General features: G+C 54.8%; 1 protein-coding gene across 4 annotated transcripts in view; it reads right to left on the minus strand.

Annotated features, from left to right (window-relative positions):
* The window catches only part of LOC121274384 (transcription factor 12-like), a 167,035-nt gene that overhangs the window by 78,206 nt on the left and 61,158 nt on the right, over positions 1-27,671 (minus strand). Inside the window, exon 1 of one of the 4 annotated variants that reach the window (XM_041181670.1) lies at positions 19,409-19,518. The exons of the other annotated variants lie outside the window; for them this stretch is intronic. Coding sequence (XP_041037604.1) covers positions 19,409-19,411 — 3 coding nt within the window. The 5' untranslated portion in view covers positions 19,412-19,518. Of the gene's footprint in view, positions 1-19,408; positions 19,519-27,671 lie in introns of those variants that run through there. 4 annotated transcript variants of the gene reach the window in all.

Consider the following 27,671-nt stretch of genomic DNA (forward strand, 5'->3'; position numbering starts at 1 on the left):
GTGAGTGTGTGTGGTGGGTAAGTGTGTGTGGGTAAGTGTGTGTGTGTGTGAGAGAGAGAAAGAGTGTGAGAGTGAGTGTGTGTGAAAGAGTGTGTGTGTGTGCGAGAGTGTGTGTATGCACGTGGGTGAGTGTGTGTGAGAGTGAGTGTGTTTGTGTATGCATGTGAGTGTGTGTGACTGAGCGTGTGTGAGAATGTGAGGATGTGTGAGAGTGAGTGTGCGCACGTGGGTGAGTGTGTGAGAGAGTGAGTGTGTGAGAGTTTGAGAGAGTGTGAAAGTGAGTGAGTGAGAGTTTGTGTGTGAGTGAGTGTGAGTGAGAATGTGTGCGCATGTGGATGAATGAGTGTGTGAGTGAGTGTGTGAGAATGTGTGTGAGAGTGAGAGTGAGAATGTGTGCACACGTGGGTGAATGTGTGTGTGAGTGAGTGAGTGAGAGTTTGTGTGTGAGAGAGTGAGTGTGAGAGAGTGAGTGTGAGTGAGAATGTGTGCGCACGTGGGTGAATGTGTGTGTGAGAGTTTGTGTGTGAGAGTGAGTGTGTGAGTGTGTGTGTGTGAGAGTGAGAGTGAGTGTGTGAGAGTGTGTGTGTGAGAGAGTGAGAGTGAGTGTGTGAGTGTGTGTGTGAGAGAGAGAGAGTGAGTGTGAGTTTGTGTGAGAGAGAGAGTGTGAGAGAGAATGTGTGCGCACGTGGGTGAATGTGTGTGTGTGTGTGAGTGAGAGTTTGTGTGAGAGAGAGAGTGAGTGTGTGAGAGAGTGAGAGTGAGTGAGTGAGAGTGTGTGTGTGAGAGAGTGAGAGTGAGTGTGTGCATGTGGAGAGAGGGTGACGGTATGGGGAGGATTTTCCCTTTGCTGAGTGGGGGCGATGGACGGTCCCAGAAACGGCCGTGAGACCAACCTCTGCCCGCATGTGGGCTCCGACCACAAGTTTTATGCTGGCTGGCCGATTAAGGTCCAACCAGCGGGGAAGGCTGACCGCTGCCGGGGCGGGTGGTGGGGGTGGGGAGGAGCACGTGTATGCGCGGTGAAGACACAGAGCTGCCCCAGGGAGCTGCAGGATTCTAAAATGAAAACCAAACGTTTTACCAATGATATAAACACTTCCCCACACATGACTCGCTCACATGTAAAAAAAGCGATGTTAAGGAATTTTGTTTTTTCAGTAAGGGTTGGAAACCCCATCCCGGCCGTGGCTGAGGTTTCATTAAAAATGCCAAGGCTGCCTGGCCTATTCGTCCACCCGTCAACTGAAGGGTCAAGCGAGCAAGCAGCAAAAAGTGCAACTTAATTAATTAAATAAGGGCCTTACTAGGCCTCCTAATTGTAGGCGGGCGCACTGCTGCCTCTTGTGTGCGCCCGCCTACCGAAAGATCGTGACGGTGTACGATGACATCAGGTCGGGTGTGTGCCTGCCCACCAGACAAGTAGTTCTGCCCTGTGTGAGTGTGCGTGTGTGACTGTGCGTGTCTGTGTGTGAGAGAGAGTGTGTGTGTGCATGTGTGAGTGTGCGTGTGTGAGTGTGCGTGTCTGTGTGTGAGAGAGAGTGTGTGTGTGCATGTGTGAGTGTGCGTGTGTGTGTGCATGTCTGTGTGTGAGAGAGTGTGTGTGTGCATGTGTGAGTGTGCGTGTGAGAGTGTGCGTGTCTCTGTGTGAGAGTGTGTGTGTGCATGACAGTGCGTTTGTGAGAGTGTGTGAGAGAAAGCGTGTATGAGTGTGTGTGTGTGACAGAGTGCGCATTTGTGAGAGAGTGCGAGCGTGAATGAGTGTGAGAGTGTGTGTGTGTGTATAAAAGTGTGTGGGAGACAGCGTATGAGAGTGTATGTCTCTATGTGTGAGAGTCTGAATGTGAGTGTGCGTGCCTGTGGGTGAGAGAGTGTGTGTGTGTGTGTGTGTGTGTGTGTGTGCATGCACGCTTATGGGTGAGAGTGTGTGTGTGACCGTGTGTGTGTGCATGTGTGTGTGTGTGTGCGCACATGCACATGTATGCATGTGTGCCCGTGGTTGAGAGAGTGAGAGCGTGCATGTATGTGTGTGTGTGTGTGTGTGTGTGCAAGAGTGAGTGTAAGCGTGTGTGTATGTGTGTGTGTGTGTGTGCACGTGTGCCTGAGAGTGAGAGTGTGTGAGAGAGAGTGAGAGTGTGAGGACACGTGAAGGCAGGATTCAGCTCAGTTGTGATCCCTCAAGCTGTTGAACAGCCTGCTCCAGACTCAATTGTTTAGGTTCAGGCACTTAGGCAAGGTCCTCGTGCATTCAGGATAGAGAAGTTGGCCAAACCTAGAGGAAAAACTGATGACTAATGGGACAAGGGAGCTGGGGGAGGGGGGGGGGAGTCTGACACAGTACAAGTAAGAGCTGGATAGAAATTAAAGGATTCAGGAATGGTTCATGAACTACACACCAAGCCAGGATATGCATTGCCGGCAGTCTCTCTGACTCCAGAGCTGTCAACTATTTCATCACAAGAACCTTTCATCCCTGGCAAAGGCTCAGCTAGCAGCTTCACTCCCAACATTGCAGAAGAACTGCCACTGGAAATAATCCGACCTTCCAGCGATTCCGCTGCATGTAGATCGGTGGATGACTCCGGCACCAAGTCAGTCCGGTCCGCCAGCTCCCTGCGGAACAGGCAAGGCCCATAAGGAGACCCACACCCCACCATTCCCACCACCCCCCCCACCCCCCCCCCCCCCACCCCCCCACCCCCCCACCCCCCTCCAGTCTGTGCTGGGTTAGTGGTGGGAGACACAATTTAGTTTCAGCCAGTGTTGTGAGATCTTAATGGTAAGTTTATTATATTGTTCGGAAACGTAGATGAAGGGCATTGTTTAATTAAGGACCTAGAGCACATATAAATAGGGGACACGGAGGGGGTGGGGGGGGGGGGCGAGCTGTGAGCCTGAACAAATCAATAAACACGTTCAATAAAGAAAAGCTCGGTGTCTGGATTTAAGCTTCACCAACTGGCTTGGATTCAAGTAACATGAGGTGCAAGGTGGGTGGTGATGGGGGAAGAGAGAGACAGCGCTGGCACAAGAGAAAGTGAGAGCAAGAGAGTGAAAGCGCGTGAGCTAGGGCAGGTGGGCGCAGGCAGGGAGCAAGAGGGCGGAGGCAGGACAAGGAGCGAGAGAGCGGGCACACGGGCCCATGGGAGTGAGAGTACAGGCGAGGGGGCTACAGGGGGTGAGAAACGTGGGGGGGGGGGGGGGGGCGAGTAGGTGGGCGCGCCACGGTGGGGGGGGGGGCGAGTAGGTGGGTGCGCCACGGGGTGGGGGGCGAGTAGGTGGGTGCGCCGCGGGGTGGGGGCGAGTAGGTGGGTGTGCCACGGGGTGGGGGCGAGTAGGTGGGTGTGCCACGGGGTGGGGGCGAGTAGGTGGGTGCGCCACGGGGTGGGGGCGAGTAGGTGGGTGCGCCACGGGGTGGGGGCGAGTAGGTGGGTGCGCCACGGGGGGGGCGAGTAGGTGGGTGCGCCACGGGGTGGGGGCGAGTAGGTGGGTGCGCCGCGGGGTGGGGGCGAGTAGGTGGGTGCGCCACGGGGTGGGGGCGAGTAGGTGGGTGCGCCGCGGGGTGGGGGCGAGTAGGTGGGTGTGCCACGGGGTGGGGGCGAGTAGGTGGGTGCGCCACGGGGTGGGGGCGAGTAGGTGGGCGCGCTATGGGGGTGGGGGCGAGTAGGTGGGCGCGCTATGGGGGGGGGCGAGTAGGTGGGCGCGCTATGGGGGGGGGGGAGCGAGGAGGTGGGTGCGCCACGGTGTGGGGTGGGGGGGGGGTGTGCGCCCACAGGGACAGAGTGTGAGAGCACATGGGTGAGTGAGACTGAAGACCTCAGGTGACAACAAGGACAGGTTAAGATGTGATGTGAGCTCCTGGAGAGGGGAGAGGGGAGAGGGGGGCATGGGGGGGGGGTGGGGGTGGGGGGGACAGTATTCCTTTCCGGACAGGCAGAAAAGACCTTACAGTCCCTGACAACTCATCCGCAGGCCTGGGCCCACCCGCCTCCCCCACAGCTCCCCTCCTCTCTTCCATTACCTCTCCAATAGTTCACCCCCTCAGCCTTTAAACCGGGGACAATGTTTTGAGCGGGTTAGAGAGGTACAAACCAGTTGGCGAAGAGGATAAAATACAGAACATTGCGCCTAAGGTTTAATTGTTGTTTCCTTCACCACAATGTCCAAACATTGAGGGATGTTTTGGCAAAAAACTGTTGGAAACTCCCCTGCAACGCTGATACTCTCATGCAGCCGAAATTCAACTAGACACTGGAGCGCCATCGACAAGTTCCCTCGCTAAGGCCCTGCATTCCTCTAGAGCCTTTCACCACCTCAGGACATCCCAGAGGTGCTCTACAGTCAGTGGAGTCTCCTTTTGAAGTGTGGTCACTGTCGTAATGTAAGGAAAAGCGGCAGCCAATCTGCACAGCAAAATTCCACAAACAGCGATTTGATAATGATCCAGGTCATCTGTTTTTTTTTTAAAAACATATATAGTGATGTTGGTGGAGGGACAAACATCAGGCCCCAGGACACCGAGAGAACTCCCCCCCTCCCCCAGCTCTTCTTTTATGTGCACCTGAGACGACAAACAGGGGGGAGGGGAGGGGGCCATTGGATGAACATCTCAATAGTGCAGCACTCCGCTCAGTTCTGACGCTGGGGAGCATTGGCCTGGGTTTTTACACTCAGGTCTCCGGAGTGGGGCTTGAACCTGTGACCTTCTGACTCTGAGGTTACCCACCAAGCCATGGCTGACACTGCAGTGCCTCACACCCAGAGTGAGCCGTGCAACCCTTCAAAATCTCTGAAATCCTCCAATTCCGGCCTCCCGCGCATCCCCCAATTTCCATAACTCCATCATCTGGCGGCCGTGCCTTCAGTTGCCTGGGGCCCTCTGCTTCTCTGTCCCCCTTTAAAATGCTCCTTAACCGAGCCTTCAATACTTTTAATGTTTCCTGATATGACTCGGTGTCAAATTTTGTTTTATGACGCTCCTGTGAAGACCCTTGGGACGTTTTATTACATTAGACGCTACATAAATGGAACATTAAGAAAAAGACCTTCATTCGTATTGCGCCTTTCACAATCTCAAACATTCCAATGCACTTTACAGCCAATTAAATATTATTTTTGAAGCATGGTTGACGGTTGTAATGTAGGAAAGAGACGGAGTGCGTAGGTAAAATTACAATGCAGCTTCCCACCGCTGCCACCATGCTATGTGCCCGTGTTATCTTTTGGTTCCTAGATGTTAGTACTAAACACAGTTTAAACTTGGAAAGATCAGTACTCTTTATCTTTAAATTGCCATGCTGACTTGCAAAATAGAGAGATCAGTTTGAACTGTCTCCTTCACGCATCAGTCTCTAGAGCAGCTGTGAAATGTGGCCCCCCGGAACACTTACACATAACAATTAGTTCCTAGCTCATTAATTCCTAGTTCTCTACAGATATTGACAGCTAATACAATATATAACAGTAGCGTTCGATATATCACAACTGTCGGAAAAAGTTGGGGATGGGGGGAAAAACAGTGACGTAGCAGTACTGGCAGTGGTAATGTCACTGGACTAGTATTCCAGACTAATGCTTTGGGGGACTAGGGTTCAAATCCCGCCACAGCAGCTGGTGGAATCTAAATTCAATTAATAAAATCTGGAATTGGAAAGCTAGTCTCAGTGATGGTGAACGTGGCAACCATCATGGATTGTCGTAAAAACCCATCTGGTTCACTAATGCCCCTTTAGGGAAGGGAAATCTGCTGTCCTTACCACTGTCTGGCCTACACGTGACTCCAGACCCACAGCCCTTAAATTGCCCCTCTCTTAAATGGCCGAGCGAGGCCACTCAGTTGGAGGGGCAATTAGGGACGGGCATCAAGTGCCGGCCTCGCCCCCTCCAGCGACGCCCACGCCTCCCATGAAAGAATTTTTAACAGGCGTTAAACCCACAGGAATCAAAACGGCAAATCGGAAAGAGATTTGCAGATCGAGACTGAAAGCAAGCTCGGAAAACGCATTTTTATAACGTTTCTAATCTCGGCGAGCCTGCTGCCGTCGGCGGAGAAAGAAATAGGACAGGATTCAGCCCCCGATGAAGTGGGTGGGCAGGCAGGCTCGGCAGAGTGCGGTCCCCGGGGAGCTGACTGCTTCCCCCCTCCACCCCACACCGCGATCCGGGCAGGACCGTGATTTCACGATGGCGGGGCAATTAAGGCCAGTCTACGTGACACAGGAGCCCCGTGCGGAGGAGAGAGGGGAGCGGCAAGCAGGGTGAGAGCAGACTTCGTGCGTGCAAATTTCCGAGGCACAGAGCTGCCTCGGGGAGACGCGGGGGGGAGGGAGACGCGGTGGGGGGGAGAGGGAGATGCAGGGGGGAGGGAGACGTGGGGGGGAGGGGAGACGCGGGGGGGGAGGGAGACGCGGGGGGGGAGGGAGACGCGGGGGGGGGGAGGGAGACGCGGGGGGGAGGGGAGACGCAGGGGGGGAGGAGAGACGCAGGGGGGGAGGGGAGACGCAGGGGGTAGGGGAGACGCGGGGGGGAGGGAGACAAAGGGGAGGCGAGATAGACGCGGGGGGAGGGAGACGCGGGGGGAGGGAGACGCAGGGGGGGAGGGAGACTCGGGGGGGGAGGGAGGTGCAGGGGGGGAGGGAGACGCGGGGGGGGAGGGAGACTCGGGGGGGGAGGGAGGTGCAGGGGGGGAGGGAGGCGCAGTGGGGGGAGGGAGGCGCAGTGGGGGGAGGGAGATGTGGGAGGGGAGGGAGACGCGGGGGGGAGGGAGACGCGGGGGGGAGGGAGACGCGGGGGGGAGGGAGACGCGGGGGGGAGGGAGACGCGGGGGGGAGGGAGACGCGGGGGGGGAGGGAGACGCGGGGGGGAGGGAGACGCGGGGGGGGGAGACGCGGGGGGGAGGGAGACGCGGGGGGAGGGAGACGCGGGGGGAGGGAGACGCGGGGGGGAGGGAGACGCAGGGGGAAGGGAAGACTCGGGGGGGGAGGGAGGTGTGGGGGGGGAGGTAGGTGTGGGGGGGGAGGGAGGTGTGGGGGGGGAGGCAGGCGCGGGGGGGGAGGGAGGCGCAGGGGGGAGGGAGACGCGGGGGGAGGGAGACGCGGGGGGAGGGAGACGCGGGGGGAGGGAGACGCGGGGGGAGGGAGACGCGGGGGGGGGAGGGAGACGCAGGGGGAAGGGAAGACTCGGGGGGGGGAGGGAGGTGTGGGGGGGGAGGGAGGCGCAGGGGGGAGGGAGACGCGGTGGGGGGATGGAGACGCGGTGGGGGGAGGGAGATGCAGGGGGGGGAGGGAGACGCGGGGGGGGGAGGGAGACGCGGGGGGGAGGGAGACGCAGGGGGAAGAGAAGATTCGGGGGGGGAGGGAGGTGTGGGGGGGGAGGGAAACGCGGGGGGGAGGGAGACTCAGGGTGGGGAGGGAGGTGCGGGGGGGAGGGAGGCGCAGGGGGGAGGGGAGACTCAGGGGGGGAGGGAGATGTGGGGGGGGAGGGAGACGTGGGGGGGGAGGGAGACGCAGGGGGGGGAGGGAGGCGCAGTGGGGGGAGGGAGATGTGGGAGGGGAGGGAGACGCAGGGGGGAGGGGAGACTCAGGGGGGGAGGGAGATGTGGGGGGGAGGGAGACGTGGGGGGGAGGGAGACGCAGGGGGGGGAGGGAGACGCAGGGGGGGAGGGAGACGCAGGGGGGGAGGGAGACGCAGGAGGGGAGGGAGACGCAGGGGGGGAGGGAGACTCGGGGGGGAGGGAGACGTGGGGGGGGAGGGAGACGTGGGGGGGAGGGAAACGCAGTGGGCGGGGAGGGAGACGCAGTGGGGGAGGGAAACGCAGTGGGCGGGGAGGGAGACGCAGTGGGGGAGGGAAGGGAAAAGGCTCGTAAAATGTTATATAAAGCATGTCCCCTCAGTAAAACGTTAAAAATCGTTGTTTTATTGTTTTTAAACCTGTTTTCGGAAACCTCATCCTGCCCGTGGGTGAGGGAGGTTTCCTTTTAAAAAGCGCAAAGGCCGCTTCCGGCCTACCTCGGACAGGCAGCGGGAAAACGTGAATCCGTTCAGGCTCGAGCGGCCCGAGCAGAACTCTTAACCCTCGGCGGGTGCGCTGCCAATTCCACCACCCCCACCCCCACCCCCCCCCGCAGTGCGCGCGCCCGCTGACTGAAACGTGGCGCGACTTGTGCCTTGACGTCGGGTGGCGCTCGCCTGACAACATCGTGTGTCGTTTTTACGCTCGGTGGGGGGGGGGTTCGGAAACGCCCGCCCAGGTAAAGGGTTTTGCCCGTGGAGTTTACGTTCCGAGTCGATTATGATTCTTTATTCTGAAGGAGTCAACCTTCCATACGAAAACAGAAAACACCAGAGCAACTCAGCAGGTCTGACCACCTCTGCGGACACAGAGAGAGAGAGAGAGAGAGTTTGAGTTTCAAGTCCTTTCGACCCTTCTTCACCTTTGACTCGAGACGTTAACCCCGTTTCTCTCTCTCGCTCTCTCTCTCTGCAGACCCGGCCAGGCCTGCCAAGTATTTGGAGCGCGTCCCCATTTTCACTTCAGGTTTCCAGCATCCGCAGTATTCTGCTTTTATTCCTTCGGCGAATCTGCCTCTGCGCTCCTTATATTAAAAGAAACACATCAGAATGTGTTTGGCTGCGTTGCAGTTAAAGTTAGTCCTCCAACAGGACTACACTGCTGTCGAGCTGCAGATCAAAGGCACTCCCAGCTTCTGATGTGGCTTTCAGCTCTTTAACAGACCCATATGGAGCTCATAATAATTTGCCTGTGGAATGCCAAGAGGGATGCTTCATTACTGAAAGCTGTGAAATGGCCACTCTCGAATTTATTTTTAAACTCAACAGGGAGCAATTCCATTCTTACAAAATTCTTTATTATTCTACCCCACCACCAACAATTTCACCCTCTCCCCTCTCCCACCCAAAACCACCAGCACTTGGCACAGCTCCACCAGCGTCACCACCCCACCAAAGCGCCACCCAGACAGTCGTCGTAAGAGAGCTATTTGACTGCAGTAGATGTCACAACCCGACATTTCTCTCTCCCTCGCGCGCACGCGCTCTCTCACACGCGTGCACGCGCTCTCTCCCTTTCACGCACACGGTCTCGTTCTCTCTCCCTCGCACGCGCACATGCTCTCGTTCTCTCTCTCTCCCTCGCGCGCACACGCTCATGCTCTCTCTCTCTCACACGCATACTCTCTCTCTCTCACACGCATACACTCTCTCTCTCACACGCATACACTCTCTCTCTCACACGCACGCGCTCTCTCTCTCTCTCACACGCACGCGCTCTCTCTCTCTCTCACACGCACGCGCTCTCTCTCTCTCTCACACGCACGCGCTCTCTCTCTCTCTCACACGCACGCGCTCTCTCTCTCCCTCTCACACGCACGCGCTCTCTCTCTCCCTCTCACACGCACGCGCTCTCTCTCTCCCTCTCACACGCACGCGCTCTCTCTCTCCCTCACACGCACGCGCTCTCTCTCCCTCTCACACGCACGCGCTCTCTCTCCCTCTCACACGCACGCGCTCTCTCTCCCTCTCACACGCACGCGCTCTCTCCCTCTCACACGCACGCGCTCTCTCCCTCTCACACGCACGCGCTCTCTCCCTCTCACACGCACGCGCTCTCTCCCTCTCACACGCACGCGCTCTCTCTCTCTCGCACGCACGCGCTCTCTCTCTCTCGCACGCACGCGCTCTCTCTCTCTCGCACGCACGCGCTCTCTCTCTCTCACACGCACGCGCTCTCTCTCTCTCACACGCACGCGCTCTCTCTCTCTCACACGCACGCACTCTCTCTCTCTCACACGCACGCACTCTCTCTCTCTCACACGCACGCACTCTCTCTCTCTCACACGCACGCACTCTTTCCCTCTCACACGCACGCACTCTCTCTCTCACACGCACACTCTCTCTCTCACACGCACACACTCTCTCTCTCTCACACGCACACACTCTCTCTCTCTCTCTCACACACACTCTCTCTCTCTCTCTCACACGCACACACTCTCTCTCTCTCTCACACGCACACACTCTCTCTCTCTCTCACACGCACACTCTCTCTCTCTCTCTCACACGCACACACTCTCTCTCTCTCTCACATGCACACACTCTCTCTCACACGCACACACTCTCTCACACGCACACACTCTCTCTCACACGCACACACTCTCACACGCACACACTCTCTCTCACACGCACACACTCTCTCTCACACGCACACACTCTCTCTCACACGCACACACTCTCTCTCACACGCACACACTCTCTCTCATACGCGCACACTCTCTCATACGCACACTCTCTCTCTCATACGCACACACTCTCTCTCTCACACACTCTCTCTCTCTCTCTCTCTCTCCCTCACATGCACACGCACACACACACACTCACTCATGCACGCTCTCTCTCACCCACGCACACATGCACGCTCTCTCGCTCTCTCTCTCTCTCTCTCTCTCTCCCCCTCTCTCACACACATACTCTTTCCAGCAAGGGTTAGCAATCAGGAGCAGGAACCAGCCTGATTTCCATCTCCTCCGCAACCCTCCTCCGACTCACAAAAAAACTGTGGCCGCTGTGCAATGGGCGGGTAAATTGTCACGAAACATCCCTTTAAACCAGCTCAAACCTTGGGAGGGAGCGGGGCCTGGGATGTCCCAGTCTCCACACTGAGCAAATCCAGAAAACCCTAAAAGGGGTTCCCTCTCCCAAAATTGTACAAAGAGCCTCCCCACCTTCTTCCCAAAGAGCAACGAGGGACAGGCAATAAATGCTGGCCGAGCTAGCAACGTCCACATCCCATCAACAAAGAAAAGAAAGGGCACAGCAAGAGGCAAGATTTTAACCGAGCACATTCTCCCCATTTCATAATTAGCACTTAATCGTACGGATAAACATAAACGGCACATGGGGTTGTACATGTTTTTCGAGGGTGTAACACTGGAAGGCAAGAGAAAACAGGATTAATCAGCTTCGACTCCCCCTGCGCTCATAAACTCAGCCCATACTTGCCCAGTCCGTTCATGTCCCTGACCTGCTCCAGCCCTCCCCCAACTGGAGCACTATACTCCTAGAGTCTCTGGGTCTCCCTCATTCAGAACCACAGAACTGCTACGGCACAGAAGGAGGGAGGCCTTTCAGCCCATCGTTTCTGTACCGGCTCTCCGAAGGAACAACTCGCCCAGTTCCATTCCCCCCGCCTTCTACCCGAAGCCCTGCAAGTTCTTCCTTTTTGGACGATGATCCAGTTCCCTCTGAAAAGCCTCAATTGGACCTGCCTCCCCCTCACTCATAGGCAGCGCGTTCCAGACCCTAACCACTCGCTGCATGAAAATGTTTCTCATGTCTCCACTGCTTCTTTTGCCAATTGGTGTCCCCTCATTCTCCGCCAATGGGAACCGTTTCTCCCTATCTCTTGTGATTTTGAACACCTCTATTTTTACACAATTTTTTTAAGCTATATATTTTTTTCTTTCCCCCACCCACCCCCAGCACACCCCTCAACAGGGCCACCTGTCACGTGTTTTTATGGTGTGCTTTCACAGAGCTCTGACCCCTTGTTCTGCTATTAACACATCCTGCTATCTTACTTTGTGCTACTGTCAGCACCATCTTTAGTCTTTAACATTACCCATTAACACTCCCTATGTCTTTAGTCCATGACATCTTTGCCAACCTCTCCTTTGCTCCCACCTATCGCTGACCTTCGATTTTGCTCCACCTGCTCCAACCCCCCCTCTTAAACAGTATAAAACCCAGCCCACTGCTGCTCCTCTTTAACTCCGAAGAAGAGTCACACCGGACTCGAAACGCTAACTCAATTTCTCTCTCTCCGTAGACGCTGCCGGACCTGCTGAGTTTTTCCCCAGCATTTTCTGCTTTTATTCCGGATTCCCAGCATCCACATATTGTGCTTTTATTTATTCTATTTTATTATTGTGGTGGAGGTGCATTCAGCCATACCTCAAAAATTCCTCTATCCAACATCAAAAACCTTTCATGGGCTTTTGGTCACTTCTTGTGTGGAGCTTTTTAAGATATTTTTTCACGCTAAAGGAACGACAGAAACACGAGTTGCTGTTCTCTTGAACCCACGTATGCTCGCACGCTTATTTCTTTATCCGTTCACAAGCTATGGGCATCACCGGCTGGGCCCAGCATTTATAGCCCATCCCTAATTGCCCCCTTGAGAAGGTGGTGGGTGAGCCGCCTGCTTGAGCCGCTGCAGTCCCTGTGGTGTAGGTACGCCCACCGTGCTGTTAGGGAGGGGGGTGGTTCCAGGATTTGGACCCAGCGACAGTGAAGGAACGGCCGATATATTTCCAAGTCAAGATGGCGAGTGGCTTGGAGGGGAACTTGCAGATGGTGGGTGTTCCCCATGTGTCTGCTGCCCTTATCCTTCTAGTAGAGATCACAGGTTTGGAAGGTGCTGTCGAAGGAGCCTTGGTGAGTTGCTGCAGTGCATCTTGTAGATGGTACACACACACTGCTGCTACTGTGCGTCGGTGGTGGAGGGAGTCAATGTTTAAAATGGTGGATGGGGTGCCAATCAAGCGGGGCTGCTTTGTCCTGGATGGTGTCGAGCTTCTTGAGTGTTGTGGGAGCTGCACTCATCCAGGCAAGTGGGGAGTATTCCATCACACACATGCATATACACACACGCACTCACACACATACAAACATCCCTAATTTCCCCTTGAGGAGGTGGTGGTGAGCTGCCTTCGTTGTCACCACTGTTGTCCATATGGTGTAGGTACACCCACAGTGCTGTTAGGGAGGGAGTTCCAGTGACAATGAAGGAACGGCCAATATTGTTCCAAGATGTTAGGTGACTCTTATGGGACGAGTTTCCAGCTCTTAAGGCAAGTGTCAATTTATTCCATGGCTTCAGAAAAGAGAGCTGGACCATTTCAGGGCTGCAGTAGTGATCACACCATATAAAAGCAGGTGCCAAGTAATATGATACAAGCACAATACATCCTGCTGGGCCAGTATCCATCTCCTGGGAGGCTGGTAGTGATGGGAGCCAGGATTGGGTTGGGGGGAGTTTTCGGAGGAGAATTCTGAGGGGTTTTCCACCTCCCTTCAGGTTGTCAGTGGGTAACTCTCAGGTCTCTGTGTCAAAAATTCCGAGGTTCAAGACATTTCACTCCAGAGACCTGAGCACAAATTTCAGGCCAACGCTTCCACGTGGCACCGAGGGAGTGCCGCACTGCACTGCACCGCCGGAGGGTCAGTACTGAGGGAGTGCCGCGCTGCACTGCACCGCCGGAGGGTCAGTACTGAGGGAGTGCCGCACTGCACCGCCGGAGGGTCAGTACTGAGGGAGTGCCGCACTGCACCGCCGGAGGGTCAGTACTGAGGGAGTGCCGCACTGCACCGCTGGAGGGTCAGTACTGAGGGAGTGCCGCACTGCACTGCACCGCCGGAGGGTCAGTACTGAGGGAGTGCTGCACTGCACCGCCGGAGGGTCAGTACTGAGGGAGTGCCGCACTGCACCGCCGGAGGGTCAGTACTGAGGGAGTGCCGCACTGCACCGCCGGAGGGTCAGTACTGAGGGAGTGCCGCACTGCACCGCCGGAGGGTCAGCACTGAGGGAGTACCGCACTGCACCGCTGGAGGGTCAGTACTGAGGGAGCGCTGCACTGCACTGCCGGAGGGTCAGCACTGAGGGAGTGCCGCACTGTCGGAGGGTCAGCACTGAGGGAGTGCCACACTGTCGGAGGGTCAGTACTGAGGGGGTGCCACACTGTCGGAGGGTCAGTACTGAGGGAGTGCCGCACTGTCGGAGGGTCAGTACTGAGGGAGCGCTGCACTGTCGGAGGGTCAGTACTGAGGGAGTGCCGCACTGTCGGAGGGTCAGTGCTGAGGGAACGCCGCACTGTCGGAGGGTCAGTTCTGAGGGAGTGCCGCACTGTAGGAGGGTCAGTGCTGAGGGAGTGCCGCACTGTCGGAGGGTCAGTACTGAGGGAGTGCCACACTGTCGGAGGGTCAGTACTGAGGGGGTGCCACACTGTCGGAGGGTCAGTACTGAGAGAGTGCCACACTGTCGGAGGGTCAGTACTGAGGGGGCGCCGCACTGTCGGAGGGTCAGTACTGAGGGGGCGCCGCACTGTCGGAGGGTCAGTACTGAGGGGGCGCCGCACTGTCGGAGGGTTAGTGTTGAGGAAGCACCTCACTGTCAGAGGTACTGTTTCTCAAGATGAGACTTAAATGGAGCCCCACACCCCACCATCCATCTACCCTCTCAGTTGGAAGTAAGAGCAAGTGTTGGGGGTTGGGGTAAGGGAGCAGGGGAGCTATCCCTGGTGTGTGCTGGGGCCAATACTTATCCCTCAACCAGCATCACTAAAAAAAAAATCCCGTTGCTGTTTGTGGGATCTTGCTGTGCACAGATGCCAGCTCTCCTGTGTGACAACAGTGACTGTCATACTTCAATGGTTGTAAAACTCCTTGGGACATCTAGAGGCTGCGAAAGGCACCACAGAAACGCAAGTCTTTCTCGAAATGCCATTGGGACAAGTAACAGAGAGAGCCCAGACTGTACCCCCAACATAGATTTCAGCAGAGAAAACTAGACACAATTTAGCTTTCCCTGAGAGGAAGCGAGTATTTGGGTCATGAAGCTGCGGAAACCGAGCTCCGAGAAACAACACTTAAAATAAACCCGTTAAATATTTAACGGCACACGGACCCACAGAACACAAATGGTGAAAATATTTGGCTTCAAAACAATCGAGGTGGGGTGTGTGTGCTTTTGAGTCATGAGCTCGAGGGCAAGGGAGCGAAAACATGTCAGATTCTTCTGAACACATACAGTTGACAGAGTGACTTAGCGCTCATGGCTCTTAATCTAACAATGCACAACTTTAACCCTGCTGAATAAACAGTTACTCCAAGCAGTTACGCTGTGAATAAACCTTACCTCGTGCTGAGTAACACTGAGAGTGACACTTACCCTGAATAAAAATGAACTCTGTACTAATCCTTACCCTGCTGAATAAACATTAACTCTTCACCATTACGCTGTAAATGACTCCCTACCTTGAATAAACAGTAATTCCCTACACTTACGAGTAACCCTCACCCTGCTGAATAAACAGAACTCTGTAACGTTACAATGAGGAATATTTACCCTTCTGAATAAACGGTAACAGAGTAACCTTTACCCTGCTGAATACACAGTAATACAGAGTAATCCTTATCCTGCTGAATACACAGTAACACAGAGTAATCCTTACCCTGCTGAATACACAGTAACACAGAGTAATCCTTACCCTGCTGAATAAACAGTAACACAGAGTAATCCTTAGATAAAAACAAAAAAACTGCGGACGCTGGAAATCCAAAACTAAAACAGAATTACCTGGAAAAACTCAGCAGGTCTGGCAGCATCGGCGGAGAAGAAGAGTTGATGTTTCGAGTCCTCATGACCCTTCGACAGAACTGTTCTGTCGAAGGGTCACGAGGACTCAAAACATCAACTCTTTTCTTCTCCGCCGATGCTGCCAGACCTGCTGAGTTTTTCCAGAGTAATCCTTACCCTGCTGAATACACAGTAACACAGAGTAATCCTTACTCTGCTGAATACACAGTAACACAGAGTAATCCTTACCACGCTGAATACACAGTAACACAGAGTAATCCTTACCCCGCTGAATAAACAGTAACACAGAGTAATCCTTACCCTGCTGAATAAACAGTAACACAGAGTAATCCTTACCCTGCTGAATAAACAGTAACACAGAGTAATCCTTACCCTGCTGAATAAACATTAACTCTTCACCATTACGCTGTAAGTGACTCCTTACCTTGAATAAACAGTAATTCCCTACACTTACGAGTAACCCTCACCCTGCTGAATAAACAGAACTCTGTAACGTCACAATGAGGAATCTTTACCCTTCTGAATAAACGGTAACAGAGTAATCCTTATCCTGCTGAATTCACAGTAACACTGAGTAACTCTTAACATGCTGAATAAACAGTAACACAGTAATCCTTACCCTGCTGAATACACAGTAACAAAGAGTAATACTTAGATAAAAACAAAAAAACTGCGGATGCTGGAAATCCAAAACAAAAACAGAATTACCTGGAAAAACTCAGCAGGTCTGGCAGCATCGGCGGAGAAGAAAAGAGTTGATGTTTCAAGTCCTCATGACCCTTCAACAGAACAGTTCTGTTGAAGGGTCATGAGGACTCGAAACATCAACTCTTTTCTTCTCCGCCGATGCTGCCAGACCTGCTGAGTTTTTCCAGGTAATTAAGAGTAATCCTTACCCTGCTGAATAAACAGTAACACAGAGTAACCCTTACCCTGCTGAATAAACAGTAACACAGAGTAACCCTTACCCTGCTGAATAAACAGTAAAACAGAGTAATCCTTACTCTGCTGAATAAACAGTAAAACAGAGCAATCCTTACCCTGCTGAATACACTAACACTGAGTAACCCTTACCATGCTGAATAAGCAGTAACACAGAGTAACCCTTACCCTGCTGAATAAACAGTAACACAGAGTAACCCTTACCCTGCTGAATAAACAGTAAAACAGAGTAATCCTTACTCTGCTGAATAAACAGTAAAACAGAGTAATCCTTACTCTGCTGAATAAACAGTAAAACAGAGTAATCCTTACCCTGCTGAATAAACAGTAAAACAGAGTAATCCTTACTCTGCTGAATAAACAGTAACACAGAGTAATCCTTACTCAGCTGAATAAACAGTAACAGAGTAATCCTTACCCTGCTGAATAAACAGTAACACAGAGTAACCCTTACCCTGCTGAATACACAGTAACACTGAGTAACCCTTACCCTGCTGAATAAACAGTAAAACAGAGTAATCCTTACCCTGCTGAATAAACAGTAACACAGAGTAATCCTTACTCTGCTGAATAAACAGTAACACTGAGTAATCCTTACCCTGCTGAATACACTAACACTGAGTAACCCTTACCCTGCTGAATAAGCAGTAACACAGAGTAACCCTTACCCTGCTGAATAAACAGTAACACAGAGTAACCCTTACCCTGCTGAATAAACAGTAACAGAGTAACCCTTACCCTGCTGAATAAACAGTAACACAGAGTAATCCTTACTCTGCTGAATAAACAGTAACAGAGTAATCCTTACTCTGCTGAATAAACAGTAAAACAGAGTAATCCTTACCCTGCTGAATAAACAGTAAAACAGAGTAATCCTTACCCTGCTGAATAAACAGTAACACTGAGTAATCCTTACCCTGCTGAATACACTAACACTGAGTAACCCTTACCCTGCTGAATAAACAGTAACACTGAGTAACCCTTAACATGCTGAATAAACAGAGACACCGAATGAAGTTCAGTAACAGAGATATCTGGACCTGCTCCATGTGCCATATGAACATTTTAACTTGCAATATGAGTCCGCTCTGTCCCACATCAATGCAGATCAGATCCATGCTCCAGTAGTTTACCGACTCCTCCCAACACCTGCAGAAATATATTTCTGTCACGTGGTTGGGTAGCTCACTGCTCAAGGCCACACACAGCACGGACGTGCTCGCTCTGGTGAGTTAACTGCAGGCGTCCTACAATTCGTTCAAGGTTTCTAACTTGCGCCCAGGCGTTCGTCAATGATACCCTTTCATTTTTCACCCAGGTAACCACATTTGGATTGTGAACATTGGCAGGCTATTCAACTTTAGAGGGCCTCATGGCCGAGCTTGCTCTGCTGGCCAGCCTTCGACCCACCCATACCCCTCATAAACCTGAACTCAACTGGAGCTCTGCCAGCCCGTGTCCTAATGCACTTCCAAGTCCCTGTTGCCTCCCCTCTCTGACCCCCAACCCGGCTGTACTCACTGACCTATACTGGCTCCCGGTCCAGCAACACCTCAATTTTAAAATTCTCATCCTTGTTTTCAAATCCATTGATGGCCTCCCCTCCGTCCCTATCTCTGTAACCTCCTCCAGCCCCTACACCCCTCCCTACCTCTGTAACCTCCTCCAGCCCCTACACCACTCCCTATCTCTGTAACCTTCTCCAGCTCCTACACTCCTCCCTATCTCTGTAACCTCCTCCAGCCCCTACACCCCTCCCTACCTCTGTAACCTCCTTCAGCCCCTACACCCCTCCCTATCTCTGTAACCTTCTCCAGCTCCTACACTCCTCCCTATCTCTGTAACCTCCTCGAGCCCCTACACCCCACCCTACCTCTGTAACCTCCTTTAGCCCCTACACCCCTCCCTACCTCTGTAACCTCCTCCAGCCCCTACACACCTCCCTATCCCTGTAACCACCTCCAGTCCCTACACCTCTCTCTATCTCTGTAACCTCCTCCAGCCCCTACACCCCTCCCTATCTCTGTAACCTCCTCCAGCCCCTACACCCCTCCCTATCTCTGTAACCTCCTCCAGCCCTTACATCCCTCCCTATCTCTGTAACCTCCCCCCGCCCCCTACACCCCTCCCTATCTCTGTAACCTCCTCCAGCCTCTACACCCCTCCCTATTTCTGTAACCTCCTCCAGCTCCTACATCCCTCCCTATCTCTGTAACCTCCACCAGTCCCTACACCCCTCCCTATCTCTGTAACCTCCTCCAGCTCCTACATCCCTCCCTATCTCTGTAACCTCCACCAGTCCCTACACCCCTCCCTATCTCTGTAACCTCCTCCAGCTCCTACATCCCTCCCTATCTCTGTAACCTCCTCCAGTCCCTACACCCCTCCCTATCTCTGTAACCTCCTCCAGCCCCTACACCCCTCCCTATCTGTAACCTCCTCCAGCCCCTACACCCCTCCCTATCTCTGTAACCTCCTCCAGCCCCTACATCCCTCCCTATCTCTGTAACCTCCTCCAGCCCCTACACCACTCCCTATCTCTGTAACCTCCTCCAGCCCCTACACCCCTCCCTATCTCTGTAACCTCCTCCAGCCCCTACACTCCTCCCTATCTCTGTAACCTCCTCCAGCCCCTACACTCCTCCCTATCTCTGTAACCTCCTCCAGCCCCTACACCCCTCCCTATCTCTGTAACCTCCTCCAGCCCCTACAACCCTCCGAGATCTCTGCGCTCCTCCAATCCCGGCCTCTTGCCCATCCCCCGATTCCCATCGCTCCACCACTGGCGGCCGTGCCTTCAGCTGCCTGGGGGGGGCCCTGAGCTCTGGAATTCCCTCCCTAAACCTCTCTCTCTCCCCCCTCCTTTTAGACACTCCCTAAAACCAGCCTCTTTGACCGAGCTTTTGATCACCCATCCCTAATATCGCCTCACATGCCTCAGTGTTGAAGTCGGCCTGATAACACTCCTGTGAAGCACCTTGGGAGGTTTCACAAAGTTAAAAGGTGCTATATAAATGCAAGTTGTCATGTTTGATGGACAGGATTAAAAAAAATGAAAGAGACTTAGATGTACTGTAGTACCATACATTACTCGTTTGCAACCTCGGCTGTGTGAACATTTGATCCATGCACGTAGCTTAAGCCCCAGTAAATAGTGTAGCTCGCAGGAAACACAGGGCAGAGTGCCCAGGATCTTGGCCTTCAGAGACCAGCTGGGAACTAAACAGCCTCATGGACCACAAGACAGACATGCTTCAATCTTTGTCCCAGTCAATACCCGGATATCTCCATAGTATAATCCTGCACAGGTGGAGGCCATTCGGCCCATTATGCCTTAGTTGGCTCTATAAGCCCCCCCCCCCCCCCCCCCCCCCCCCCCCCCCCCCCCCCCCCCGGCTCTTTCCCCCATACCCCTGCATATATTTTCCCTTCAGGTATTTATCCAATTCCCCTTTTGAAAGTTCCTATTGAATCTGCTTCCACCGCCCTTTCAGGCAGCGCCTTCCAGATCACAACAACTCACTGTGTTTATAAAAACAAATTCTCCTCATCTCCCCCTCTGGTTCTTTCCCCGATTCTCTTCAATCTGTGTCCCCTCTGGTTACCGACCCTCCTGCCCAGTGGAAACAGTTTCTCCTTATTTACTCTGTCCAAACCCCCTTCCTGATTCCAAACTCCTCGATTCAATCTCCCCCTTAACCTTCTCTGGCAGTGGGCTGCAAGGTAGAGTTGGTAAACAGAACCTAACTGGCTGCTTATATAGTTACAAAGCCTCATTAACTTGTTCCCATTTCATTAAGTTAACAATGAATCTTCTTAAAAGGAGATAGAGACGCGGAGAAGATTAGGGAGGGAATTCCAGTGTTTAGGGCCCTCAGGCAGCTGAAGGCGCGGCCAGCAATGGTGGAGCGATGGGAATCGGGGGATGTACAACAGGAACACAGAGATAGGGAGGGTTGTAGGGGCTGGAGGTGGTTACAGAAAAAGGGATGGTTATCGGGGCTGCAGGGGGTTACAGAGATAGGGAGGGGTGCAGGGTCTGGAGGAGGTTACAGAGATAGGGAGGGGTGTAGGGTCTGGAGGAGGTTACAGAGATAGGGAGGGGTGTAGGGGCTGGAGGAGGTTACAGAGATAGGGAGGGTTGTAGGGGCTGGGGGAGGTTACACAGATAGGGAGGGGGTGTAGGGGCTGGAGGAGGTTACAGAGATAGGGAGGGGTGTAGGGTCTGGAGGAGGTTACAGAGATATGGAGGGGTGTAGGGGCTGGAGGAGGTTACAGAGATATCTTGGAGGGTTGTAGGGGCTGGAGGAGGTTACAGAGATAGGGAGGGGTGTAGGGTCTGGAGGAGGTTACAGAGATAGGGAGGGGTGTAGGGGCTGGAGGAGGTTACAGAGATAGGGAGGGGTGTAGGGGCTGGGGGAGGTTCAGAGATAGGGAGGGGTGTAGGGGCTGGAGGAGGTTACAGAGATAGGGAGGGTTGTAGGGGCTGGAGGAGGAGGTTACAGAGATAGGGAGGTGTGTAGGGGCTGGAGGTTACAGAGATAGGGAGGGGAGTAGGGGCTGGAGGAGGTTACAGAGATAGGGAGGGGTGTAGGGGCTGGGGGAGGTCACACAGATAGGGAGGGGTGTAGGGGCTGGAGGAGGTTACAGAGATAGGGAGAGGTGTAGGGGCTGGAGGAGGTTACAGAGATAGGGAGGGGTATAGGGGCTGGGGAAGGTTCAGAGATAGGGAGGGGTGTAGGGGCTGGAGGAGGTTACAGAGATAGGGAGGGTTGTAGGGGCTGGAGGAGGAGGTTACAGAGATAGGGAGGTGTGTAGGGGCTGGAGCAGGTTACAGAGATAGGGAGGGGTGCAGGGGCTGGAGGAGGTTACAGAGATAGGGAGGGGTGTAGGGGCTGGAGCAGGTTACAGAGATAGGGAGGGGAGTAGGGGCTGGAGGAGGTTACAGAGATAGGGAGGGGTGTAGGGGCTGGAGGAGGTTACAGAGTTAGGGACGGTGCAAGGCCATGGAGGGATTCATAAACAAGGATGAGCATTTTAAAGTTGAGCCATTGCTGGACTGGGAGCCAATGTGGGTCAGCGAGCACAGAGGGTTATGGATGAACGGGACTCGGTGCGAGTCAGGATACAGGCCGGCAGAGCTTTAGAGATAGGTTTATGGAGGGAGTTAGCTGGGAGATCGGTGCATTGGTCAATCCTAGTGGTAGCACAGAGGAATCGTTTCAGCAGCAGAAAGAGCTGACCGAGGAGCAGACATATGAGAAAAGCAAGTCAGTCTGACTCTGTTAGGTTTCCTGTTACATAGGGAAAGCAAAAGCCTCCTGAGAACCGCCCAGTGAGTCGATGAACACGACATCACTGGGCCCCGTCCCAGGTCCAGTCCCTGGTCTGTGTCGTACTTTCCGATTTGAGCTGGAAGGCAGTCAGAAAGCGCCCTGTATTTCAGTGAAACGTCAGTCAGGGTTCTTTTCTGCTGCTCAGTAGCTCCTACTGGAATTGGGGGAGGACAGTCAGAGAGTCACGCAGCACAGAAACTGGCCCCTCGGCCCATCGTGCACTACAGTGGTGTCCATTCTCTAGAGTTTAGAAGAACGAGATAAGATCCTGAGGGGACTCGAGAGGGCGGGTGTGGAGAGGTGGTCTCCTCTTGTGGGGGGGGGTGGATTATAGAACTGGGTCAGGAGGGATGGTGCGGTCACTGTTTAAAAATAAAGGGGTCATCCGTTTAAGACAGAGATGAGGAGAAATATTTCCACTCAGAGGGCCTTGAGTCTTTGGGACACCCTTCCTCAAAAAGCAGAGCCCTTGAATATTTGTAAGGCAGAGCTAGATAGGTTCTGGATAAGCAAGGTGGGGGAGGTGAAAAATTACTCAGGACGGGGGTGGGGCTGGGTGGGAAGGCGGAGGTGAGGCTACAATCAGCTCGGCCAAGTTATCGCCGAATGTCGGAGCAAGGAAAGGGGTAACTAGATTAATTAGTGCTTCGACTAAGGGAGAAAAGAAAGCAATTTTCTTTTTAAAAAAAAGAGAAATTAATTGAAAGATGACCCAGAATGTGTCGGGCCTACCTGCTGGTGCCAGGCCTGCCTGCTGGTGCAGGGCCTACCTGCTGGTGCAGGGCCTACCTGCTGGTGCAGGGCCTGCCTGCTGGTGCGGGGCCTACCTGCTGGTGTGGGGCCTGCCTGCTGGTGCGGGGCCTGCCTGCTGGTGTGGGGCCTGCCTGCTGGTGTGGGGCCTGCCTGCTGGTGTGGGGCCTGCCTGCTGGTGTGGGGCCTGCCTGCTGGTGCCGGGCCTGGCTGCTGGTGTGGGGCCTACCTGCTGGTGCCGGGCCTGGCTGCTGGTGTGGGGCCTGCCTGCTGGTGCGGGGCCTGCCTGCTGGTGCCTTGGCTGCCAGCGGAGTCACGTGAAACAGAAAGACGAGCTTAAGACCCAGCCAGAGGGGCAGGCATTCACAGGCTGTCAAAGCCCCCAATCCGCCCCCCACCCCTCCACCCGCCCCCCCCCAACCCCCCACCCCCCTCAGACGCACTCCGCCACTGCCTTGCGGTCACCCTCAGGACGCCGGGGAGAAACCCCGCCAGGAAAACCCGGCCCTGCGCGGGGCATCGGGCGAGCACAGGCCCCAGCTCGAACGGGCACCCCCTCCTCCCCACTGAACAGACACGGGAGGGCGCCGGCTGCTTGGTGGGGGGGGGGGGGAGGAGGAGGGGGAGAACCCTCTGCCCCACAGGGAGTTGACGTCTGTGGGGAGACAAGGGCAGGAAAGCTAGGGGGCTGTGGGGTTGGGGGGGGGGTGGCGTGACCCACTTGAGAGAAAGAGATTTCTTCTCACCTCCGCCTTCAATGGGAGGCCCCTTATTTTTAAACGGCGTTGGGGTTTTTATAAACAGCAACCCCGGATATGGCAGGCAGAGTGCAAGGGATGGGGGTGGGGGGGGGGGCAATGGGCCGAATGGCCTTCCACTGCGCCATACGACTGTATCGCATTTTTTTTTTCAAACATTCAGGCAAAACTCCCGCACAACCAACTACGATCGGCTGGGCCCTGTGTCCAAACGGTCAAAAAGCGTCTCCCCAGCCAGCTCCTGTCTTCTGAACTCTCAGAGGGGCCAACGTTGCCCCGGGGCAGTGGGGGAGGGGAGGGGAGGGGAGAAGGGCAAAGGAGACACTTCAAAGGGGGCCCTTTCCGAAGGTCTCCTTGATGCCCGGCCGCATTGACGTCCGTGAGAGGGAGGAGCCTCGCGAGCCACCGGTCAAGATGGCGACAACTCGAACCCCACCCCCCCCCCACCTCCCCCGTCAAGCTGGATCACACCTCCGAGTCACGACGGTCTCAGTGACGCGGCAGGGAAGGGAAGGAAGTGGGGGGGGTGCGGGGCGGGGCAGGGGGGTAGATCCCACACTCCGGATTCCCGCCGCCTCATGGGACGTCCTGCTCCCTGGGCCCCAAAGGTCGGCGGGTCGAGAATCGGCCCATCCCGGCCTCATGATCCTGATTAGACGTCAACCTCGAATCGAGGGACAATGATTGTGTTTCGGTTACAGGACGTGGGCGTCGCTGGGGTGGGCCCAGCATTTGTTGCCCATCCCTAATTGCCCCTCGAGAAGGCGGTGGGTGAGCCGCCTTCTTGAGCCGCTGCAGTCCCTGTGTGGGGTAGGTACACCCATCGTGCTGTTAGGGAGGGAGTTCCAGGATTTGGACCCAGTGTTGTCACCAGGTTTTAGTTTTTGAAACAAGAATTCTTACAAATTCCTGGTGGGATTTGAACTCTCCATTCTCTGGACGATACATTCAGGTCTCTAGATTATTCATCAGGCAACATGTCATTCCGGGGAAGACTTGTACACACAGAGGGCGGTGGAAGTTTGGAAATCTCTTCCACAAATGCCAATGGGGCTCAGTCAATCGTTAACTTTAAAATCCGAGACTGATAGATGGTCACGATCCCATCGAATGGGAGCGGAACAGGCTCGAAGGGCTGAATGGCCTCCTCCTGTTCCTATATTCCAATCCCAAAACGCTTGACAGACAATGAGGTACTTTCCTGATGTGTGGTCACTGTTGTCATGTAGGAAACGCGACAGCCAATTTGCACACAGCAAGTTCCCACAAACAGCAAAGATATAATGACCCAGATCATCTGTTTTTGTTGCTGTTGGTCAAGGGATAAATATCGGCCCGAGGACAGCGGGGATAACTCCCTGCCACCACCCACCCCCCACCCCTGCTCTCCTTCCAATAGTGGCCATGGGGTCTTTTACAGACACCCGAGGGGGCAGGCGGAACCTCGGTTTAATGTCTCAACCCGAAGACATCACCTCCAACAGTGCAACGCTCCCTCAGTACTGACCCTCTGACAGTGCGGCACTCCCTCAGTACTGACCCTCCGACAGTGCAACGCTCCCTCAGTACTGACCCTCCGACAGTGCAACGCTCCCTCAGTACTGACCCTCCGACAGTGCGGCGCTCCCTCAGTACTGACCCTCCGACAGTGCGGCGCTCCCTCAGTACTGACCCTCCGACAGTGCAACGCTCCCTCAGTACTGACCCTCCGACAGTGCGGCACTCCCTCAGTACTGACCCTCCGACAGTGCGGCACTCCCTCAGTACTGACCCTCCGACAGTGCGGCACTCCCTCAGTACTGACCCTCCGACAGTGCGGCACTCCCTCAGTACTGACCCTCCGACAGTGCGGCACTCCCTCAGTACTGACCCTCCGACAGTGCGGCACTCCCTCAGTACTGACCCTCCGACAGTGCGGCACTCCCTCAGTACTGACCCTCCGACAGTGCGGCACTCCCTCAGTACTGACCCTCCGACAGTGCGGCACTCCCTCAGTACTGACCCTCCGACAGTGCGGCACTCCCTCAGTACTGACCCTCCGACAGTGCGGCACTCCCTCAGTACTTACTGAGCGCTGCGTCAGCCCTGATTGTAGGGCCCAAAGCATGCAGTGGGGCAAACCTATGACCTTCTGGCTCGGAAGGGGGGGGGGTGGAGGTGGGAGAGCCTGACCCACACTGAGCCACAGCTTTAGGCAGCCAGGGATTCCCTGGGATGTCCTCCGCTCTGGGGGTGCTGCAGAGGAATAACAAAGTGCTGGGAGGGACTGGTTCCTGCTGAGCTGCAAGGCCCCTCCTCAGTACATGTCAGTTGAATCTGTAAAATAGGGGAGAGGAAGGGAGCGAGAGAGTGACTGTAACACTCTGCTACTATAACCCTGCCTTAGGGTCCGGGTAGAGTTCGCCAGAGCTCCTGCTCCTCATTGGCATCAGAGTTCCATGCAGATATTTCAGGAGAGACAGCGGTGATGTGGCTGGACCAGTAATCCAGAGGCCCAGGCTCATACTCTGGGGACACGGGTTCAAATCCCACCACGGCAGCAACTGGTGGAATTTAGATTCCGTCAATAAAAGCTCCAGGATAAAGTTGGTCTCAGTAATGGTGACCGTGAAACTATCATCGATTGTTGTAAAAACCCCATCTGGGTCACTAATGTCCCTTTAGGGAAGGAAATCTGCCGTCCTTACCCGGTCTGGCCTACATGTGACTCCAGAACCCACAGCCCATGTGGTCGACTCTTAACTGCCCCTCTGAAATGGCCCTGGTAAGAGATTTAGTTCAGGGGCAATTAGAGATGGGCAACAAATGCCAGCCTCTCCAGTGACGCCCATATCCCATGAAAGTTGGAGATGGGGGGGGGGGGCACGGAGTGGAGGGAGAGGGGCGCAGCGGCCACAGTTGAATAGCCTACCACCGAGGCAGGCTGGAACCCAGCGGGAGGCTAATGGGGGAGAGGGGATGGGGCAGGGTCTGAGCTCCGAGAGGGGGAGGTGCGGGGGGGGGCGGGGTAACCCTCCCACGATGGGAAGGAGGAACGAGGCAAGGGGTTAAATCCACAACGGCAACGCGCTTCCTGACGAATATGAATCAGGAAGAGAGAGAGAGAGAGAGAGAGAGAGAGAGTCCAGACATTGAATGAAGCTCAAGCAGAGAGTCAAACGTTACACGAACGCTAATTAATCCCAGATTCTCCCAGAGTCTTGATCTACCCCTACCACCCTCCCCTCCCCACCCCCCCACCCCCACCACACTGCAGCACCTCCCCCCACCCCCACCCCCACCCCACCGACCCCTCCCCACAAGACGCTTGGCTGGATTCACTGCCCCTGCTTGTCTTTGATGTGGAAAGCCCCGCTTTGCACGCAGGGCCCTCTTCACACCGAGTCCCAGTGAGCCTCCTGCTGTAACGCCATAACTCAAAACACTTCTCCCCCAGTGCCTGAGCACTTCTTGTCCGAGCGGACTGCCCTCCCTGTCCTGCCCCTGTCCTCGAGCTTGGAAGAGCACCCAGAAGCCTCGGCGTTGGCGTGGCGCACCCGCCCCTCCCCCAACAACCCCCCCCACCCCCCCCGCCGTCACATCTTTCTAGAAACTTCCGCGGCCCTCCTCGCGGAATCGGGCATGGTTGCTGTCGAATTGAGATCGCGCGCACACTGGGTGAGCAGTTAATCAGAGAGGGCCGTCACCTCTTTTCGTTACATTGGCGGAGGGCTAAATGTTCACCCAGGGCATCGGGCTGGGGGAGAGGGGGTGTGGTGGGGGGGTGGGGGGATGAACTCTCTTCCCACCACCCCCCCCCCACCCCACCCCCACTACTGCTTCCCTTCTCAATTTCCCTCTTGGGATCTTTCTCACCCATCTGGACTGACATCACCGGGGGCTGGAGGAGGTTACAGAGATAGGGAGGGGTGTGTAGGGGCTGGAGGAGGTTACAGAGATAGGGAGGGGTGTGTAGGGGCTGGAGGAGGGTACAGAGATGGGGGGGTTGGGGGGGTTGGCGAGGACTGATTTGAAAACAAAGAGAATTTTGTAACCATGCCCTATTCTCCCCATTTTGTTGAGTTGTGTCTACACAGACACACTGACTAATGTTGGAACAAAGTTAGAGACAAGGGGAGGTGGTGAACCAAGAACATGCAAGGAGACATATGTAGATCACAGCATTTCAGCTCATTGTCTGCAAATCCACGTCCCTTATGTTCAGGATCCAGCGGACAGGATGATAGCTACTGACCACTCCACTGCTGGGGATCCAGCGGAGAAGGGGATATTTACTGACCACTCCACTGCTGGGGATCCAGCGGAGAAGGGGATATTTACTGACCACTCCACTGCTGGGGATCCAGCGGAGAAGGGGATAGTTACTGGTCACTGACAACTCCACTGTGATGGACAGGAAATTGAACTATCTGCTAAAAGAACGAATCAAACACCAAACCCATAAAAACACACAGAGCAGTGTCTGCTTCCTTCAAGTATGATCTTACTCCAATTAAAGTG

Source organism: Carcharodon carcharias (assembly GCF_017639515.1).
Source record: "Carcharodon carcharias isolate sCarCar2 chromosome 36 unlocalized genomic scaffold, sCarCar2.pri SUPER_36_unloc_1, whole genome shotgun sequence".
Taxonomy (NCBI): domain Eukaryota; kingdom Metazoa; phylum Chordata; class Chondrichthyes; order Lamniformes; family Lamnidae; genus Carcharodon; species Carcharodon carcharias.